The sequence below is a fragment of the Anolis carolinensis genome, chromosome 1, assembly GCF_035594765.1.
Source record: "Anolis carolinensis isolate JA03-04 chromosome 1, rAnoCar3.1.pri, whole genome shotgun sequence".
Taxonomy (NCBI): Eukaryota; Metazoa; Chordata; class Lepidosauria; order Squamata; family Dactyloidae; genus Anolis; species Anolis carolinensis.
In genome coordinates, this window is record NC_085841.1 from 312,323,049 (window position 1) to 312,343,702 (window position 20,654).

Consider the following 20,654-nt stretch of genomic DNA (forward strand, 5'->3'; position numbering starts at 1 on the left):
AACAAAGAGCAGACCTGATGGAATCCCTGTTTAAATCTTTAAAGAGGGTGGATTTGAGCTGACACAACAACTTCACCCATTCACTGAAAAAGTGTGGACAATCAAGATAAATCCAAGAGACTTCAAAGATGCCACTATCATCACACTTTTCAAAAAGGGGGAAAGACCAGACTAGGGAAATGGAAACTGTTGAGATATCTCCCTTTTAGCCTCTGCTGGCAAAATCCTCACAAGAATCCTTGCAAATTGCCTTCTATCTATTTCAGAAGACATCCTCCCAGAATCTCAGAATGCCTTCTGCCCCTCCAGAGGAACAGTGGATATGATATTTACTGCTTGACAGCTCCAAGAAAAATTCAGAGAATAAAATCAACCTCTATACATGGCATTAATTGACATTACAAAGGCGTGCAACAGAGTGAATCACAATGCTCTGAACCATCCTCCTAAAAATTGGATGTCCTGATAAATTCATGAACATCCTGTGCCTCCTTCATGATAACATGATGGCAACAATCTTGGACAGTAGTGATTCTCAAAGTGACCCATTTAAGCTGGAATCAGGTGTCAAACAGGGATGTGTTATAGCCCCAACTTTATTCTCTGTCTTCATCGCTATGATACAACACTTTGTTGATGGGAAGCTTCCCACCAGCGTGGAAATCATCTAATGGACAGATGGTAAGCTATTTAACCTCAGCAGACTGAAAGCCAAAAACAACAATGTCTGTTATAGAATTCTAATATGCTGATAATGTAGTCTGTGCTCATTCAGAAGAAAACCTACAAGCCATTCTAAGCACCTTTGCAGAAGCATACAAAAACCTTGGCCTCTCACAGAACATCAAGAAAACCAAAGTGTTCTATCAGCAGGCATCAACCGGTCCCTCTGCAATGCCACAAATAATAATAATAATAATAATAATAATAATAATAATAATAATAATAATAATAATAATCAACAAACCTCGGCTATCAAACATCTAAAAAATCTCACAAAATTTCACATCTGATGTACATGGATGACCTGAAGCTGTATGGGAAAACGCCAACTGAAATCCAGTCTCTGACTAACATTGTCCGAATTTTTAGCACTGATATCAGCATGGAGTTTGATTTGTACAAATGTTCAACAGTGGCATTGAAGAAGGGAAAAATCATTGAAAGTGAGGGCATAAATATGCCTAATGGCCAAACAATAAAGTGTCACCAGCCAGAAGCCTATAAATATCTGGGCATATTACAGCTGTACAACATCAAGCATGAACATGTGAAAACTGTGGTCAGCAAAGAATACACACAAAGGACCAGAAAAATTCTCAAAAGCAAGCTCAATGGAGGCAACATCATCAAGGCCATAAACACCTGGGCCATACCTGTCATAAGATATACTGCTGGCATCATAAACTGGAAACAAGTGGAACTGGACAATTTGGACAGAAAAACAAGAAAACTCATGACCTCGCAGTGATGTTGACCGGCTATATCTGCCTAGAAGATCAGGGGGCAGAGGACTCTTACAAGTAAAACAAGCAGTCAAAGAATATGTAAAGCAAAGTGAAGAACCTGCTTTGATTGAAGTCAAAAATCAGAAACTCCTCAAAGCACAGGAGACAAAAAACCAATACAAGAAAACCGCACTACAAACTTAGTAGTAGCAGTAGTCAAGGCACTTTATGCTCAGGGCTGGACTATCGCAGTTGCCTCTTTAAGGAACTGTTCTTCAGCCTAGTCCAGAAGTTGCACCTACTGCAGAATGTTTTATCTAGGCTTCTGAATGAAGCAATCGACAAACCTGACTTAAAACTTCTGTTGAAGAAATTGTGCTGGTTAGCTATTCTATTTTTTAAAAAAAAATAAACATTTAACACAGATAATGCTAGACCAAAAGGGTAGAATTCAAAGACAGCTTTATTAGTCTGGATCAGTATGCAAAGAGGATACTGTATCACCACTGAAACTGAGAGAAAGTTGTATATTATCCCTTTGTAACAGTAGACCAAGGGCCCAATTATCCTAGATTTCCATGGTGGAACAGGGTGGATTCACACCTTGATTGCCAGAATCATAGCCAAACACTAAACCACTATACCATGTTGGTCTTCCACACCTTAACTGACATCTATTGGATGGATCACATTGTATATAAGTTTGGGTATTTTGTAAATTATACATTTTATTTGTTGTTGAATTATTTATATGGTTTATAAGTACTCATTAATAACTGAAGTCTCCAACACACAATTATTTCCTTCACACTATAGGAAGAGAGGAAAGTGTGGAAAAAGAGGATTTTTTTTTTATTGTGCCAGAAGTGACTTGAGGCAATTAGCTTCTGGTGTGAGAGAATTGGCCGTCTACAGAGATGTTGCCCCAGGGACGCCCAGATGTGTTACCATTCTACTGGGAGGCTTCTCTCATGTCCCCGCAAGCTAGAGTTGACAGACGGGAACTTATCCTGTCTTGCAGATTCGAATCGGCAACCTTCAGGTCAGCAGTTTAGCTGGCACAAGGGTTTAAGCCATTGAGCCACCACGGCGCCTTAGGAGGGAAATGCAGGGGAATAATGCCATAGCAAATGCAGTTGCTCCCTTCTAAGGGCGAGAATGAGGAAATGGTCGCACATTCCACCAAAGGTTGCCCTGTTTGTCTCTCTTTAAGCATTTAATAAATCAAATGTTAAATTGGCACGGAAATCAGTAGGGATAACACTGCGAAAGATATATTTCATATCATTTTGTATTTTCTAAAAATTAGATTGTTCCCAGACATACTTTCTGTTTTGTAACCCACTGCCTTGCAGAAATTCTATTCAGACCTACAGCATAAAATAATGTAGAAAAACAGGCAATCCTGTGTTTGCAATTTGGTTTGAAATGTTCTTTGCAAAGTTTTCCTTCTTGGTCTTTTTGGAATTGTTTGGTTTAACCATTTTCACTTAACAGCTAGCCTGTAAATTTGATTAGTCAAAGTAAAAGATGCTGACAACTATTAGCCCAAATTCTGTATTTCCTTACTAAATAAGAGATCTGTTAAACAGTTTGAACTTAAGCTACTTCAGTCTTTTCATAAAATAAGTGATTCACTTGAGGAATCCAAGTAATATTAATTATACTGAAGTGTGAACATTTTATCAAAACATCAACCAAAGAGAAATAACAGAAAGTAACATTTTATTAATTCAAGTTTACCAGGGAGATCCAAAAGGTTTTATATTGATTATCTTTTGGCTGACCAATTTTCTGAAATTATTGCCAAAGTTGCTAGCTTTTGTGCAGTAGCAATGAATGAATGAATGAATTTTATTATACAGTCACAGACCAGGGGTTATGCAGCAGCAACAGCTTGCCAGCGCAAGATGCTGTCACAGTCTTAAAAGATTTTATTCTTTTATCTTAGCTTTTATCATTGTTATTTCAACATACAAATATTTAATACTGTTTTAACTCTCATACTTAATACTGTCTTTTAACCACTTTAGAAGCTGTTTTAATGCTGGCAATTGACCAAAATTTTATATTTATTTACACATACACACAAACATAAATGTTTTTAGTAATAGTAATCACATGTAGATTTCAAAACTTGACTTTTAGTTAAGTTTGGAAAGGCTTGATGTTTCTTAAACAAAAGCATCAAAGGAATATTAATTTTTCTGTCATTTAACAATGTACAGTATATGCTTATGTGATGCTTTTGTGTGCTGAAATCATTACTCTTATGTCGGAATGGACCATGATGTTAGCATATGTTAGTGATCACAATTTTTTCAGACATTATTGAAAATACATGGAAAGACCTAATAGGAAAGCTTTCGTAACATCAATCTTCTTTCAGATTAATCATGTTAGGAAAAGGGAAGCTGGAGATAGGTCTCACATGTAACTTGTTAACTGTTAACTCACCAAAGTCTTTCTGTGAGTGCTAGAACATAGTAATATTCTATATTTTCTGATACAAACCCATATTCTCCATCTCAATTGTTGTCTGCCTAGCTTTGCAAATGCAGAGGTTGCTTGGTTCAAAACATTGTATGCAATTGTTCAGCACTTATGGCAGTTAATTTTCTTGATTTTATTCCAAAGATTTTTTTAAAAAAGCATCCTCCCAAAAAACAAAATAGTGTGAATAAAAGGCAAATCACTAAGACACAGAACATATTTTATTTTTAAAAAAGCATAAAAACTAAATACATGCTTCAGAAAATTTAATCTTTTAAATGTACATTTGCTTCTCTTCTTAAGTGGCTGCTGCAGGAAACTTTAGCTATATTCCTATGCATATTTATTTGGGACTAAATCCTACTGATGTCACTGAAACTTAATTCCAAATAAAGAGGCACAAGTGAGACCTGCAACAAAACCTTAGTGTGGAGTGTTTCTGTGCATGGCTTCAACCACTCTACTCCACTATCCTTCTTCTGTATTTTAAATTTCCCCCATACATCAACTAACATTCTGTTTCCACTGAGTATACTAAGTCTTCATTGGAGTGCTTTGGTCATTCTCTCACTTTAGTCCTTTTGTACTTCTGCAAACCTTGCAGTCGTCTCCCAAGAAAGAAATCCACCACCTCTCTTTTATGCATGGATGGTGCAGTTTTGGCTTCATAAGGGCTGGAACTGAGTTCACTATTAGTACATAAATACTACAAGATTAGACAAGTAATCTTGTCTTAGTCTGCAGAATATGAGAGTACAGGTATAGTGGAAAGGCAGCATAATTTAGGAATTACATTCTCGACGTTCCTGTTTGCACATTTTGAGTGAAGGGGGTAATGTCCAATGCAACCATGTCGAATTATTGCAGAAGTTTTGGAAAATATTTTGTAGAACATATGCTTGTGGTGACTGATCACAAATATTCAAAATAAGCAATTTAAAATTAAGCTGAAATTGAAGAATGAGATATGAAACTTGGATCTTTATCATAAGATGTCATAGGATAACTGCTTGGAATATATCTATTTTCCCAACTCCAAGAAGAGTAACTCTGCTACTTCATTTCAGATGTCAACTATAAATTTTTCAATACTTACTTTGTGTGTGAAGGGCCTTCAAGTCATCTGTCAACTTATAGTGACCCCATGAATTTCAAAGGGTTTCCTTAGGCAAAGAGGTTTTGCTACTTACTTTCTTTGAAATATAGCCTACAGCACTAGGCATTCAATGCTGGTCTCCCATCAAAATACTAACCAGGGCTGATTTTGTTTAGCGTCCAAGATCTAATGCTTTTAGGGTATAGAATATTATAAATATGCTTCCAGTTTTACTAATTTTTATATTAGCAAGAACCACAACAATTTACTGGTTCTTGGTAATATAGTTTTGTGATGATATGCTCATATGCTCACCAAATACCACAGCTGATGAGGCCATACTGCTGATGTTTGAATAAAGATTTTTTCCTAAATCCTCATATTGTGTTGTGATTGTTTGTAATCTTTCTAATCTTTCTGCACTTTATTTTATGATAACTTAATGAAAATGGGTTAATAAGTTTTAGCAGCCCTTAGCCATATCATTTTAATTGCCAGTATGCAATAGATTTCTTCTAGCTATACCTTATATTATATATGTAGTGGGCAGGTTTAGGGGCCAAAAGTATAGATTTTTGTATGCCCTGTAGATAAGCCAAGAACCTAAAGGAGACACCAACCCCCTCTGACATGGTTCCACTTCTGACATTGTGGAAGACTTTCACATTTACTGATCAAAAACAATCAGATTGGCAGTCAAATCCTGTTTCAACAATGGCAATGGGATAGCACCCTCTAATGCACTTAAGAACAGAAAACTAGATAAGGAGGTGCAGGGCATATCTTAAGAACAATAATAAACAAGTATGGCTGGAGTGCCAATTTGGTAGGATGGTAATAGCTGGGGAAAGGACCAGAGTGATCGAATTAGTAGAAAATGCTGCCTAATAACTGTATCTGTCTTACATCACTACCTTTGGCTAAAGTCTGCCTTAGAATGATTCAATTTATCTGCTCCTTTCAAAAAGCAGCAAAAAAGGTTTGATGTCAGTAAGGGGAACTGGGCCCTTACTCAATTTAGTTCCTCGTACTCTAAAATTCCAAGTCTTTTTCTTCCCAGCTCTGGTCTCTTCTGCTATTGGAGTGAGGATGGGAAGAAAAAGTCCTTGAAGGGATGGGAATGTGCTAAGATGTGGGAGACAAACATTCAAGTTATCCTCAGGCACACACTTTTTTCTGTAAAAAATGTATCCACTTGTAATTTTATATGGCAGTGTGAAAGACACTTGTATGAACAAATATGTCTGTGCCCATCATTTCTCATTTGCTTTATGTGGGTTGGCAGGCCACCTACGGTTAAACATAAGGGGAAATGCTTTTCTCAACAGTGAAAATAGAATGTTGAGATACTTGTTGCAAGAGATTGGGACCAAGTGTGCTTCCTCCTCCTGATGAATCCCACCCCGTTTTTAGCATGGGAAGGATATAAAGCAGATTAGTTTCCTTAATATAAATTGTCTTGCAGATTGTACAATGTCCCATAAAATTGAAGAACAACTGAAAACAGGATGCAATCCTAGCCACATAGCTTTGCCTTTGGTTATTTCTTAGTATGCTAAAAAAGCTTTCCCCAGTGTAATGTCCTACAGATGTGTTGGAACAGAACATCGATCAGTTCCAACTAATGGATAGTGGTGATGGGACTTGTAGTTTAAAAGATCCTGAGAGCATTTGGAAAAAGCTGGAATGACTTTGATTTATTTTATCTATAGGATTACAGGGAGATGAGAAAGACCACATCACTCCAATTGTAGAAAATGTACCACCTTAAAACAAAGGATAAATTAAAAGTTACATTTGATAAAGTGCATGTTAATTAGTAGACAGGGCTTTGTAAGTGCCCTTCACTGCAATATGTTGGGTGATCTGACCTCCATTAAATTCTAGATAACCTATTCTATGGGAGGCAATGTCTCCTAACTGAGTGGCTAATCCAACCAGGAAAGCATGATACAAACATGCTGTCAATGGTATTCCCTTACTAATTTTTGCCCAGACAGCATCTATGACAGGGATCAGATGCACCATAAGTTAAAGGAGCAAAGCTGAACCACTCCTAGCCTAATGCAGGCTGCACCACCACCATATTAGCGGAACTGAAGTTATGTTGTGATCTTTCATAATGATTATTGGTTGGAGGAGATCTATCCTGAAATACAGTTTAGCAGTCAAGCCATACTCTGGAAATAAAATTCTAAACTGATTCTATTTGAAATTTATGGGTTTTATATATGGGCTGAAGGGCGGGAGGCTACATAGGACCTACCTACATAGCCAGTAATTGCTTCCAACACCCAAAGATTTTAATATCAAAAGTTCAGCTATGACATATATTAAGTCTGAAGTTGGAGAATCTATGGCCCAGTAGATATTGCTGGATTACAGAATGATCCCTGATTATGCTGCCTGGGATTGACTGGATTGACAACACCTCGAAGAGACAAATTCCTTAACCCTCTGCTGAATTCTCTCATAGTAATTATGTTCCAAAATACTTGAGTTGTATCACACCCAACGTGATTCTCTTTCTCTGTATACTAACATTCCTTGCATCAGGGAGACCATTTAATACTCAGAGAGGTAATGCATATTTTTTTTGAAAAAAAATCAAGAAGCCATGATAACACATCAGTTCCTTAGGGCTTACCTACCCTATGTTAGGAAAATTTATACAAAAGCATTGACTAACTTGTCTTCTTTTTCAAAGCACATGTTATCTTTTCAGTTCTGATTAATCACACAAGCTGATTTGATAAGTGAGTGTTTAAAAATTAATATTTTCTACTGGAGTATTGCCAAAATGGGTAACGCCATGTTCCAATCTACACGAACTTCAGCATAACACCAGAAGATCTTTTAGTAGGTGAACCAGTGGTTCTCAAATTTTGTCTGAAAACTCCTCTTTGACATAAAAGTATACAATTGGCATCTAATATTTCTCCTGATGCCAGCCAATTGATTTCTTTGCTTCAGCTAATGTTTATTTTTTAAAGTTTCAGAAAAAAAAGAAATTGAATGAAATTTGCTTTTAAAATAAAGTGCTGCTTTGTCACTCTAGCTTGTTTGTGTATTTTGCTCGGTGTATAGAATTTTGCAGAACTCAATTTTCTAAATTGAAACAAGTCCAGCTGAGTTCAATAGGGCTGACTCCCAAACTGATGGGTACAGGATCGAGCCAATATTCCACAAGATGACAGCCTTTTCTCCATCATTTTCTTACAATCTCTTTGAACCTTGCTTATGCCCACATACATTTATGCCCCTTAGTTTTGCTTTTGAGGCAGCTTTGCTTGTAATTAACATTATGGCAAACAGAAAACAAAAATAGGCAAGAAAGGCCAATCCTGTGATGAAGGGTGGGAGACATTGGAATTTTGTTGCTTTGCTGCTCTATAAGTCTTGAGGAGTGTTTACATCTGGCAAACAAACACCACTCTGAGGAAAAGTGCAATGTTTCTTCATCATATAGAAGCAGTCACGCAGATCCCAGTTTGAGAACCACTGAGGTAGACAAAAAGGTCTAGACAGAACTGTTAAATTAGATTCACTCTTTTCTCATGCCCTGAAAGAGGATAAAAATCAACAAGAAAACCCAGCAGAGAACTACACCCCCACCCCCCTCATATATGCTGGTCCCAAACTTGCTTGCCCGGAGCTGGAAAAATATTACAAAATAATGAGTGCTATATAGCACCCTACTTGACCTCCAGTACTCAGTTAGAATTCTGTCAACAAACTACTGGCTGGAACAGGCTGAGGCCATTTCCACTAGATTTCATTGACTGCTGCAGGAAGGTACTCTTAGAAGGCCAAGAGGTGATTAAGATTTATGGTCATTTTGAGCTGTCAGCCTCAATGACCCAAAAGCTGAAGGAAGCTACAGACGCAGCTTGCATTACAGCTACCTATGCTGGTTAAAAACAGCCCCGAACTGTCTCTGTAAAGCAGTACCATATGATGATAAAGATACATATGTCTCATTGGAGAAGAATGACGAGTCTCTTTTCTTGCAGGCTAACACTGTTTGGCTCCCATCTCCAAATCATAAAGAAGACCCCTGGCTTCCCCATCCGGTAAACCTGGATGTCTTTCACTTTCAGCATCATTCCCAAGGCACAAGGGGCTCATGATGTAACGATAGTCACTGGTGACAGCAGCGGCTGCTCCTGTAATATTCACTTCACCGTCCAAGGTTCCAAAGGGACAATTTGCTGTGGCATCATTTCTACAAGCTTCTTGTGGTTTCCCAATGTTGACATAAAGAGGATCCTGGCTGGTGGAGAGCAAAGACAGTCTTGCCAAAATCATTTCAAGTTGCAATTTCAGTGCTGCAAAGTTAGGGCGTAGCTTGGGTTCTGAATGCCAACATCGACACATGAGATCATACCTGCAGGAAAAAACAAAGTAAAAAGCACTGAGGAAAACAGCTTTGGAGCAGCCATTCAGTATCTGAGCCAGTCTTTCATTCACTGGACTAATTAAAAACCATAATGTTAGTGTCTGATTAGGAGAATCCAAATGGCATCATATGGTGCAAATATAATCACAAACTGTATCATTGGCTAAATCTTTGCTACGTTTTAGTTGTTTTACAAAACCAATTGCATATGGTTATGCTGACTCTTTTTAATGACAGGTCTAATCCTGAAACTGATATGGTGATCAAAGACTGTAGCTTCTCACTGCTTCCTAGCTCAGTTATGGTCTGGGATCTGTATTCCACATACCTTCATTAGTCTGTGCAGTCACTTAGAGGATATCACCTACACTTAGAAAAACCCCATATCTTAACAGGATAGTGGGATGAGGAAATGTTTTCCAACCTGGGGACAATTTTTAATTATGAAAAGGTCTTGGGAAAAACATTTTAGCAGAGAATGGGTCAAAATGCTTGGGGAAAGACCAAAGTTAAGTACCTCAAATTAAATCCTCATGTTATTCTCACCATTTGGACATTTCCCTATCAAGGAAACACAGTTCAATTCTATGCAAGTTTACTCAGATGAGGATCTAGTGCAACAGCTTCCCAAGAGGCAAGCCAGAGCTCAGGTTCATGCATGTCTATATCTGGGTAAGCCCCACTACAAGAGCTGCCCAGAGCTCTTTTGCAAAAGCACTATTACACTCAAATGGTTATTTCTTCTCCAAATTCCAGCAATATTTGAACCAACAAATGCAACTTATTTTTGAGAAAGCATGTACATGTCGTGCAATAGATACAAGCCGGAGTACCTACAACAGAAAATAGGGGTATTCTTTCTTTATTTACCCCACCTTTATTTCCTTCCTCTTGTATTCTGTAGACACACCAACTGTGATACAGTAATAACAATGAAATGTCTCTAGTTAGCTTCCCCTCCATAGATCTGTGTAACACAGATACTTTTTGTTTCACTGCATTTGCACTTTCCTTCTTATTTTTAAAGGACTAAATGCTCATTTCAAAATTCAACACAGTATGATTGTTGAATTATGAATGTCCTTTTATAATATATAAGATATGGGACATAAGTACATACAATAGTATTTAAACTGCTTCCCCTGTGAGCCATTTTGAGCACAAACATCTTACTAAAAACATTATATAAAATAAATAGAAAATGACTATGATTATGAATAAAAGATGATGTGTAAAAACCCATATGCACGAATTAATTAAGGCTGTATTAACTTCCCTAGGAATCAGTCACTTTGGGAACAGGTAAATAGGCATAAGACTTACTACAATATAGTGTATACAGTGTGATCTCAGTATCTTTGGGGAATGGTTCCAGGACCCCCTACAGATATCAAAAAAGTGCACGCTTTAAAACCTATTAAAATCCATAAGATAGAAACAGAGATGGTGGCCAAGCCTGTCTACAAGCCTGTCCACCACTAGGCACACATTCCTCAGGCTCCCCTTCCTCTAGGGAGAATGCCAGCTGCCTGCTTTTGTCTTTGAGGCACAAGATAGAAACAGGAGACTGGTGGGCTCCCTGGAGGCAGGGACCAAAAGAATGAATACTGTGCAGTGCACTTGGGGGTGGGACTTGACATAACTTCTGCTGCTGTTGTAACACCGATTTTAATAGGAACTTATATGCTTCACCTTGCACTTGCAGTCTCTCTGTAAGCCTCACAAGACGATCTGCCAGACACCCACTTCTGCCTTGCACAGGAATCCTACCACCTTGAGGCAGAAGTGGGTGATTAGTGTACTCCACACAGAAGTTTCTAAGGTATAGTATAATCTAAATTTGAATCCACTGTGGGTTGAATCTATAGATCACAATCTCATGGATACAGTGAGCCCACTGTATTCACTCTGTATCGTGGCAGACAGCAGTTAAATATATTACATTTCTTTCTTGGTTACTAAAGAAATTTTCCAAGCACCTTGACAACGTTTGTTTGACGACACATGGAATAAAAATTTTAAAATAGGAAAAAAACAACAGTGAAGAAGAACTCTCCTATAGCGGGAGTTCCTTGGCAGTTTCTTCTGTTTAAATTCAAACAAAATATACTTGAGCTGCCTGAAAATATGGCTGTGCTATTGTTTAGCTTGTATTTATCTTACTGTGGCCTTCAATGAAAAAGGTATGTCCATGTTTGGGTTACAAAATCAATCAATGAATTACTTACACATCCTCCAGGCACTCAGGGGGTTGCTTCAGTCTGTTCCCACTGATGAGGTAGTTGTAAATTTCTGCATTCTCAATGCCTGCGTAAGGAGTTTGTCCTCGGGTCACAATCTCCCACATTGTCACTCCAAATGCCCACTGAAACGCCAATTGGAGAAGGCATGGGAGATGGAAGAAATATAGTTAAGCAATTGCTTTCAAGAAAAGGAAACATATTATTTTCATTTAATATATTTATTAGATTTTGGCCCTTGGCTATGAAAAATAATATTTATATGAATGAATGATTTGCTGCTAAATATTCTACACAGATGGACAGATGATGATTTAAAGAGGTGATATGATTGATTACATGGAGTCCCTCCATCCTCTTTTTGACAGACTATTAGGTCAATATAAGGTAATTCATTCTGCATGTTAAAGCTGTGGTAGAATGGGAATAAGCCTAAAACACAGTGGTTGATTTAAGGTCACATAGCGAGTTCAACACTGAGTTCAATCAGGGAGAGTTACCACTTTCTGCTGGAGACATCTTAGAAAACATTACAGTGTATTGACCACTGCTCATCCAGGAATTCTATATATCATAACAGTTAACACAAATGAATAACCCATGGCATATTATAACAGGAATAAGCTATAGCAAGCCATGGGTTTGCACTTTCACATTCCATTTCCCTGTATCTGCATATGATGCAAGGAAATAAAAAGCACAGTTTATAATAAATGATAGTTTCTCATCTGAAAAAAGAAACTATGAAAACATAGTTGATAAACCAGGGTACCAATTCCCAATCTGCCAGTGATTTTAATATCACATTTACTTAAACATCTAAGTTGTAGGCAACCTGGTACCTACTGAATGTTTTAGATGACAACTCCTATCACTCCTGTTTGAGTTACAGTAATAAGAATTGTAGTCCAAAATAGCTGCAGAGCGGCCTGGAGGATGTGAGGAGGCATTTCAAAAAATGCAACTATGAGCTACTGCATGTAGCAGCTCATGGTTTGCATTTTCTGCACCATTCCTTTAAGCCAGAGTGGAAAAGAATTACTTCCCTTTCCTCATATCTGATCAGGATTTTCAAGAGGCTGCTGGAAGCACTAAGCTGAGAATAAAGAAGAAAGCTCTGCCTGCATTTCCTGTTTTAAAGGCAAATTGAATTTTGGTTTTCCTTCTACGCCACTAACATTTTAGGGTTGTAGAGGGGACACTAATGGCTACAAAACCAGGAAAGATTTATGCAGGCCATGTGTTGCCTTCCTCTGTTCTTCTCTACTGGACATGTGCTGGACCCACAGGAAGGTCCTCCTGTTAACTGGAGCCTTGAAATAGTTCATCAGAGAATTAACTCTCTGGGTACTAATATGGTGACTATAAATGCAACTGTATGATGAAACACCACTTACTACTATGTATTCTCACATTTGTCCAATTACTAACTAATCATTGGATATATAAGACAATCCATGACCACAGCTGAACCCTAAAATGCAATCACATTTTGTGCAGCAGTTATTTTAGTTAGCATTCTGAAATGCATATAACCAAATTCTAACTGCCACGATGCAGCCATCACTGTTGAAGATTCTAACTCCTTTGATTTATTGAAAGTTTGCATGCAGTGCAAAAGAGTAAGCTGGAAAATGTAAGCTGGAAAAAAGGAAATCAGCCCCACTCCCTCAATCTTCAAAAGCTGAGGGCAAAGAGGGAGGGTTGGGCATACTAAGAATATCAGTGCTCTTTAATGCACCTGTGCTTCCAATTTAATTAAATGTAGATTATTCTCAGTTTTCCTTTTCTGGTGAAGTCTGAACACACTGCAGGCTTCAAAGCAAAGACCTGGGGGAGAAGCAAAACGCCCAAACAATAAATAGAGATGTTTTGCTCACATGGCCCTTGTCTTGCTTGAGTGACAAAAGGAGTGGATTCAAGCATGTCTCCTTTGTGACATACAAAGAACTGTACTTACATTCATTCAGTGACAAATAATTCTAAATAAAATTAAAATTCCAAGTGTAATTCTTTATTTGCTTGATTCTTTATCATATGAAATAGGTTTGTTGTTATATGTCTTCAAATTGTTTCCGACTTATGGCAATCCTAAAGTGAATTTATCAGAGGATTTTCTTGGCAAGATTTGTTCAGAGGGGGTTGCCTTGCCTTCCTCTGAATCATGCAATGTTATCCCTCTTTTTTTGGGGGGGGGGGGTGTATGAAAAGTATCAATAGTACACAAAAATTCACAAAGAGAAGATTAGAAGGATAAGGGAAGATAGAGCTAAATAAGAAAAAGCCAACACAATTAGTTTCAGTTAGGATCACTGAAATCAAAGAAACTGTTTTTCAGCTGGCTCATGCTTACCCCCCCCCCCCCCCCCCCCCCCAAATTCTAAAAACATCCTGTCCCTTTCTTTGGTCAGAAAAGCCACTGTCATTTGGTGGTTATTCCCAGTTATGGCTGACAGGTTGTGGAGAAATTATTATGAATGTAACTTTGTAAGCAAGTGTTGTCATACTAGGACAGTGATGGCAAACCTTTTAGAGACTGGGTGCCCAAACTGGGGGGGGGGGGGGGGGGGGTGTGCACTCGGGAGTGGGGAGTGAGCGGGGGGGAGTATCACCACCCTACTAGGATGAACTTATAATTATTGAATTGCAAAATAAAACTGAATTATTTATTATCCTTTTTTGTGAACTAGATTTCTGTCCCCAAAATACATGACCTTACAATTCTTACACTGACCTATGCCACTTTCAGATTGAGAAGACATCTAGGGAAGAAGTCTAATTATTCGTCCTCACAAAGTATCATATCAATGCTACTTTTTAAACCACTTCCCAATACCAAATTCAGCAGGCAAAGAAGCACTCACCACATCGCTATGTGTTGTGTAGAGATTGTCCGCCAGACTTTCCAATGCAAGCCACTTCACTGGCAGCTTAGAGGCACAGCCCTGACGGTAATAGTCTCCACTATAGATTTTCTTTGAAAGCCCAAAGTCAGCTACACATACATTCATGTTTTCATCCAGCCTAAAGAAAACAAAATAATGAAGAATTTAAGCAACTCAGAATATCCATATACTAGAGAAAGTAAAAGGAGGTATAAGTTTCCTCCTTCATACCTCATCCCTTGTATGAAAGCAGAGTTTGATGTTGATACACAATAACCAGAACATCAAGAATGTTTTACACTGTTGGTAATGCTGAGTCAAAGGTAACAACATCTAGGGGTGGGCTAACATTATAAGCTATAGTATCTAACTGTTTAACCTCGGAAATGAGCCTTCCACAACCTGAGCAGGAGATAATGATTTCAAACTGAAGAAAGAATTAACCTCACCTTCCCTCCTCAAGGAATTTGTGTAAAGATAAGGACATCTCAGAGGACAACAGCAGCCTAAGAGTCCAGCTGGAGCAATCCTTTCCTTTGCACTGCTTAAAGGCCTGTGTGTCCTGAGGGAAGGACGAGGACAAACCTATCTAATTGGCTACTGAAGAGTACACCTATAGCCTGAGATACATCTGCAGTTCTTTGCTTTTTGGATATATACACAGGGTGTTTGAAAAAGAACTCCCTAGTTTTAAGTATAAATACATTAAAACCAGGGAGTTCTTTTTCAAACACCCTGTATATATATATATATTTTAAGTATGACACACACACATATACCATATCCTTATCCATTCCAAGTCCCCACTGTGTATACCTGAAACCATAGATAATAGTGAACTCCATATTCTGATTATACGTGGGCCAGAAACATGCCATAGAATTGCAAACACTTTTGGGGGAATATATTTTTGCAGCATAGGTAAGTGAAATTGTGGATATTGAATCTGTTGGGTAAGAGCATCAGATGATATCATTTTACTGTAGTATTATAAAATGCAAAATAGTACAATATGATGTCTTGACTGTGTCATCAGTTCATAAAAACAATAATGCAATGTTAATCGGAAAACACTAGTCAGTTATCTACTAAGAGTGTCCATATAGTGCTGGCATACCTGAAGCGCTTATTTCTCTATATGTATACTGTTATGTGCTGTAGAAATGTAAACAATTCTGCATACACTCAAGGTATTCTTTTACCCCATCACATTCTGAGCACTTTAAGACCAGAAAGTTTTTGTCAAGACACACTTGGGAGCAAAAACAGAGTATAAGGGAAGCAATCAACTCCCTGCATTATTAGGAAGCCTGGAATGGAATTTCAGCTATGCAGTGTACCTATGATCCCACCGCCAGAGGCAATAAGTGGGATTTGCTCCTCCTTCAACATCCGTGGTATGCTGAATAGCCTTAAAGAACAACCAGGAACCTGTCCCAGACCACATGGCAAAGGCAAAAAGATCTGATTTTTCATATTATTTCTAACAGCTAGAAGGAAGAAGAAATGTGATTCACTTTTTCAACACCAGTTGATGGCTAATACATCAAACAGGGCTTCTTAATGTCTATTTTTGTAATTTCCACCTTCAAAGGGGTTAGAATTTGTACTTTGGATATATTTTGGCATAGCCTGTTTACTCTTCAATGCTGTTTGGGGTCTTCATTATAATCACACCCCCAGGAAACACTATTTTGAAAATGGTAATGGTATTTCATCAAAACAGTATATTTCTGAAAATCCATTATGAAAATGTTATGCTTCAGAATTGTACTACATAGTGCACCTGTACTGAAGTAAACAGCATTTAAAAAAATCAAAATACTGTAGATGCTGTTGAAGAAAGGTGTGCCGTCCGCCGGACAATAAAAAACTATAAAACTGAAACGTGCTGTCCTTTATCCGGGCGAACTGCAAATCCCTATAAGCTGTCCTATAGATATTGAACGACTGAGTCTGGATAACTTCAAAAAAGAATGTTTATTCATACAAGGTTGTAAACCTGGCACAGATCTTAAAGTTGCAGAAAATGAAACAAATTTCTATAGGTTTTAGGTACAGAATTATCCCTGGTTCCAGAAAGCAAAGGTGATTATAAAACCACTATACCCTAATCACGCTGCCTATATTAGAAGGAGAAACTCTTTCCTTCCCTATCTTTACAGCAAAGATTAGTTCTAGAAGCGACAGAATAACCCTGCTCCTCTAACTAGATTTCTTATTCCAGATCAATATAATTCAATACTTATCTAATTTGGATAGGCTTAGATTGGCCTGGTTTTGAGGATGATTTGTCCCAGTTAGCCTTGCACAGCTCCAGCACGTTGGAAAACTATAGCCAGAATGAAGCTCCAAAATGGAGACTAGACCCTGGTAAAAAGGGCGGTCCTAAGATGTTGCACTCTTTGACCAATCACTGCAAAGAAAACTGCAGCCAGCTCTTGCAGATTCCAAGCCATTTTTCCTAGGCTTTTGCAGCCAGAGGCTCAAACAAAATGCAAAGGAGGGAAAACAAACAAACGACCAATAGGTAAGGCAAACCATCGTCCTGGGGGACGGAACACTCCCCGCTAAATTCCCAGGATATGGGAATTTACCAATCAAAAACATACAAACACCTTTGTATACACAACAATACAAACACTAGAACTTTAAACATCTCCAATAAGCAACACGAGGTCACTAATTGGTCTGTCCAAAATGGACACTTTGCCTCTGTTGCAAGTCTTTAATTGAACTTTCCTGACCTTACCGTCCGGGCAAGGAAAGGTCTTTAATACAATGCCCATGGGCCATGCATGGCGGGGCAAGTCTTTGTCCTTTAACAACACAACGTTGTTAACCTCAATGTTGTCCTGTGGGCTTTGCCAGATTCTTCTAGCTTGAAGCTGGCTTAAGTATTCGGCCTTCCACCTCTTCCTGAAGTGGTTGGCTAAGGTCTGCACATGCAAAATTGGTGCCACAGTCCGATCGAATTGACTTAATTGGCCCTCTGAGGGCTATGAACCTTTTCAATGCATTTAAAAATGATGAAGTGTCCATTCCCTATACATCCTCAATATAGACAGTTCGTTTTGACAAACAAGTAAACAAAACCGCCCATCTTTTATTATTTACAACACCACCCCTGGTTTTTCTGGTAACAATTTCCCAAGGACCAAACACATCGATTCCCACATGGGAAAAGGGTGGGTCTGTCAAAGTCCTATCCTGAGGTAGTTCTGCCATCAGCTGACTCTGAGTCGCCGACATTTGACACACTTAAAAATAACACTGCTGACCAAACTTTTAGCATTTACCACCCACAGGCCTTCATTTCTAAGGGTCGCCTCAGTCAGAGTTCTACCTTGATGATGGATTTTCTCATGGTAGTGACGAACCAACAACAAAGCAATATGGCTATTGGGGGGTACAATGATAGGGTTCTTTATACACACTTTGAGTTTAGCCTTAGCTAACCTCTCACCCACTCTTAAAATGCCCTCTTTATCCAGAAATGGGTTCAGCTCACACAAGAAACTCCGGCTGGGGGTGTTAAGCCCTTGTTCTAACCTGGCTGTTTCTTGACTAAACTCATGCCTCTGAACTGACCTGAGTATTACTCCCTTAGCCTTTAGCATGTCCTGAACTGGCAAAGGCTGACTATCTTTGCAGACTAAGCGATGTATGAGCCTAGCAACTGCTCTAAGAGGACTGCGCCACTCTAAAAAATGCTCAAAGCGGTGTAGTTCCAGGTAAGATCTTTGGCCCATCTTGATTTCTGTGGTTGATTTGCAGGCTTTCACCTCTGCACTTCGTGAGACTTGAGCATTCATAATGTCCGAAAACCTTTGCTCATCTTTCGAGAGCGCTGTGGCTTCGTCTCTCTCAGAGACTTTGAAGATGGAGGAATACTCTGGAGTTATTGCTTGGCAGTAGACTGAGATGTGACTTAGGCAACTGCGCACAAGTGTAGGACGTCCACCTTTAAGCACCTGTGCTTGATTGGAGTCCAACGACGATGGTGGGTGCATCTTGTTTATGCACACTGGGCCTGTAACTGTCCAGCCTAGTGGTAGCAGCTGAGCAATGGGCGCCCCTGGAGGTCCCTTAACTTGGTCGTTCACATAGAACAAGTTCGGACAGTCCGCACCAAGCAGAAGGGCAATGTCCACATCTGGACGGAAAGCAGGTATGGCATTCTTTAATCGTCGCAAATGTGGATGAGCCTCCACAACTTCTCTAGTTACAATTTGTTTTTTGTTCCGAGGGATGGAGGAACACTCAATCAGGTCTGGCAACTTGAACTGCCTCTTCTGGTCGCAAGAGGAGACAACAAAGCCAGATGCTATGCGACCCTGCAACTTCTTTTTTCCTGCACACGTAGTCATAGTGTAGTCGACCATCTTGGTTTTAAGGTCAAACATGCGGAAGAACTCTGGAGTAGCCAGGGAGGCGTCGCTCTGTGAATCCAGGGCCACATAGAGTCTCTTTCTAAGCCAAGGGCTCTTGGCTGGATATACATCCGCTAGGCAGATAGGATGACAAACTCTGTACTGGTGCGAGTCAGAACACAGCTCTGTACAGGCGACTGCTGAAACCTCCACCTGCATCTCTGGTACGACTGGCTTGTCGGTGTCTTCGACTGCTGACTTTTCTTTTGGTGAAACGTTCCCTTTGGGGTGGGAGATGACACTGGAGTTGTGCATTGCGGTGCAATGCTTGAGGCTGTTGCATTTCTCACACTTGACGTTTTCTTTGCAGTTGGACGCAAAGTGTGGAGTTGCTCCACAGCATCTAAAGCAGATTCCCTGCTTTTGAACTAGCTGTTGCCTCTCTTTGTATGACTTTCTACTAAACTCCCTGCAGTTGGCCAAGCTGTGAGGCTTTTGGTGGATAGGGCAAAGCAACTCTTTTACCTCCGACCTGGGTTCATCAGTCTTGTGTTGAGTTTCGACTGCCTTTACGCTGACAGGTTTATTGGCCTCTCTAGGTGGTTTCTTGTCCACTTCAGGTGCCTTCTCTGGCTGGGTCCCTTGGTATAAGGTGGGGAGGCCCGTCTGTGGATCATTCCTTTCTCTGGCTGCCCTGGTGATGAACTGGACCAAATGAGAAAATGGAGGGTATGCCTGGGAGTGGGCCTCCTTGTAGTTGAAGACCTCCTGTCCCCAGCGTTCTTGCAAAGTGAAGGGCAGCTTGGTCAAGATCTGCCTCTGGGACAGGTGCTGATCGAGGCACTTCAAACCGGGCAGTTCTGGATTCTCCTTGGCCGACTCTAATTCCGTAAGGAGATCGCTGAGGTCCCACAAGAGTTTGAAGTCTTTGAGTTTCAAAGCTGGGAACCTTTGGAGCTTGTCCATAAGAGATGCTTCAATCTCTGTGCTGGCCCCATACCTCTGCTGCAACCTGGCCCAGGCCTTTTCCAGGGCTTTGTCGGGATCGGCTACGTGGGCTGCGTAGATCTTCTTAACTTGTGAGGATGAGGCTGGGCCCAACCATGCAGCCAGAAGAGTCAGTTCTTCCTCAGGCAATAACTTTAAGTCTCTGATTGCTCTCTGGAAGGTGGCCTTCCAGAGAAGAAATTCCTCAGGCTTGTCCGAAAACTTTTCGACACCCTTGTCCTTAAGATCTCTTCTGGGGCTTCTGATGATGGAGACAAGCTGGGACTCTGGCGTCGAAGGGAACAATTGAGGAGTTTGCTGTTGTGGAGTGGACTCCCACCGTGCACCTTGCGTCAACCTTTGGCCTCTTGGAGGGATGACATCGACCACTGACGAATCGGTGGCTCCCTGTGCAGCTGTCTGTAAGGGCCAACTAGCACTTGGCCTTGAGGCCCTGATTGACTGACCTAGGGATTTAGCAGGAGGCACAGGTAGCTCGGGCAAGGGTGAGCTCCCCGCTATGACGCTCTGCTCTGCAGGAAACTCAAAAGTGACTTTGGGGCCCTGCTCTGGGTAAGGAGAGAAGTCTTCCTGTTCCTCATCCGAAAACTGGCTGTTTAAGCTATTAAAATGCACAAGCACCTTGGAAGAAGGGTCCTGCTTCGGCAACTGACTTACATTTTCTTCTGTGAGTGGCTCAATTAGGGCCTTGGCCAAAGTCTCAGCCCTTACC

The 20,654-nt window shown here is 39.8% G+C and overlaps 1 protein-coding gene across 2 annotated transcripts in view; it reads right to left on the minus strand.

Annotated features, from left to right (window-relative positions):
• Window positions 1-4,144: 4,144 nt before the first annotated feature.
• tyro3 (TYRO3 protein tyrosine kinase) overlaps window positions 4,145-20,654 on the minus strand; it is an 83,317-nt gene continuing 66,807 nt past the window's right edge. For both annotated transcript variants that reach the window (XM_008104326.3, XM_008104332.3), the window contains exons 17-19: window positions 14,541-14,700; window positions 11,665-11,801; window positions 4,145-9,424 (exon numbers count right to left, since the gene is read on the minus strand). In XM_008104326.3, coding sequence (XP_008102533.1) covers window positions 9,052-9,424; window positions 11,665-11,801; window positions 14,541-14,700 — 670 coding nt within the window. In that variant the 3' untranslated portion in view covers window positions 4,145-9,051. The remainder of the gene's footprint in view (window positions 9,425-11,664; window positions 11,802-14,540; window positions 14,701-20,654) is intronic.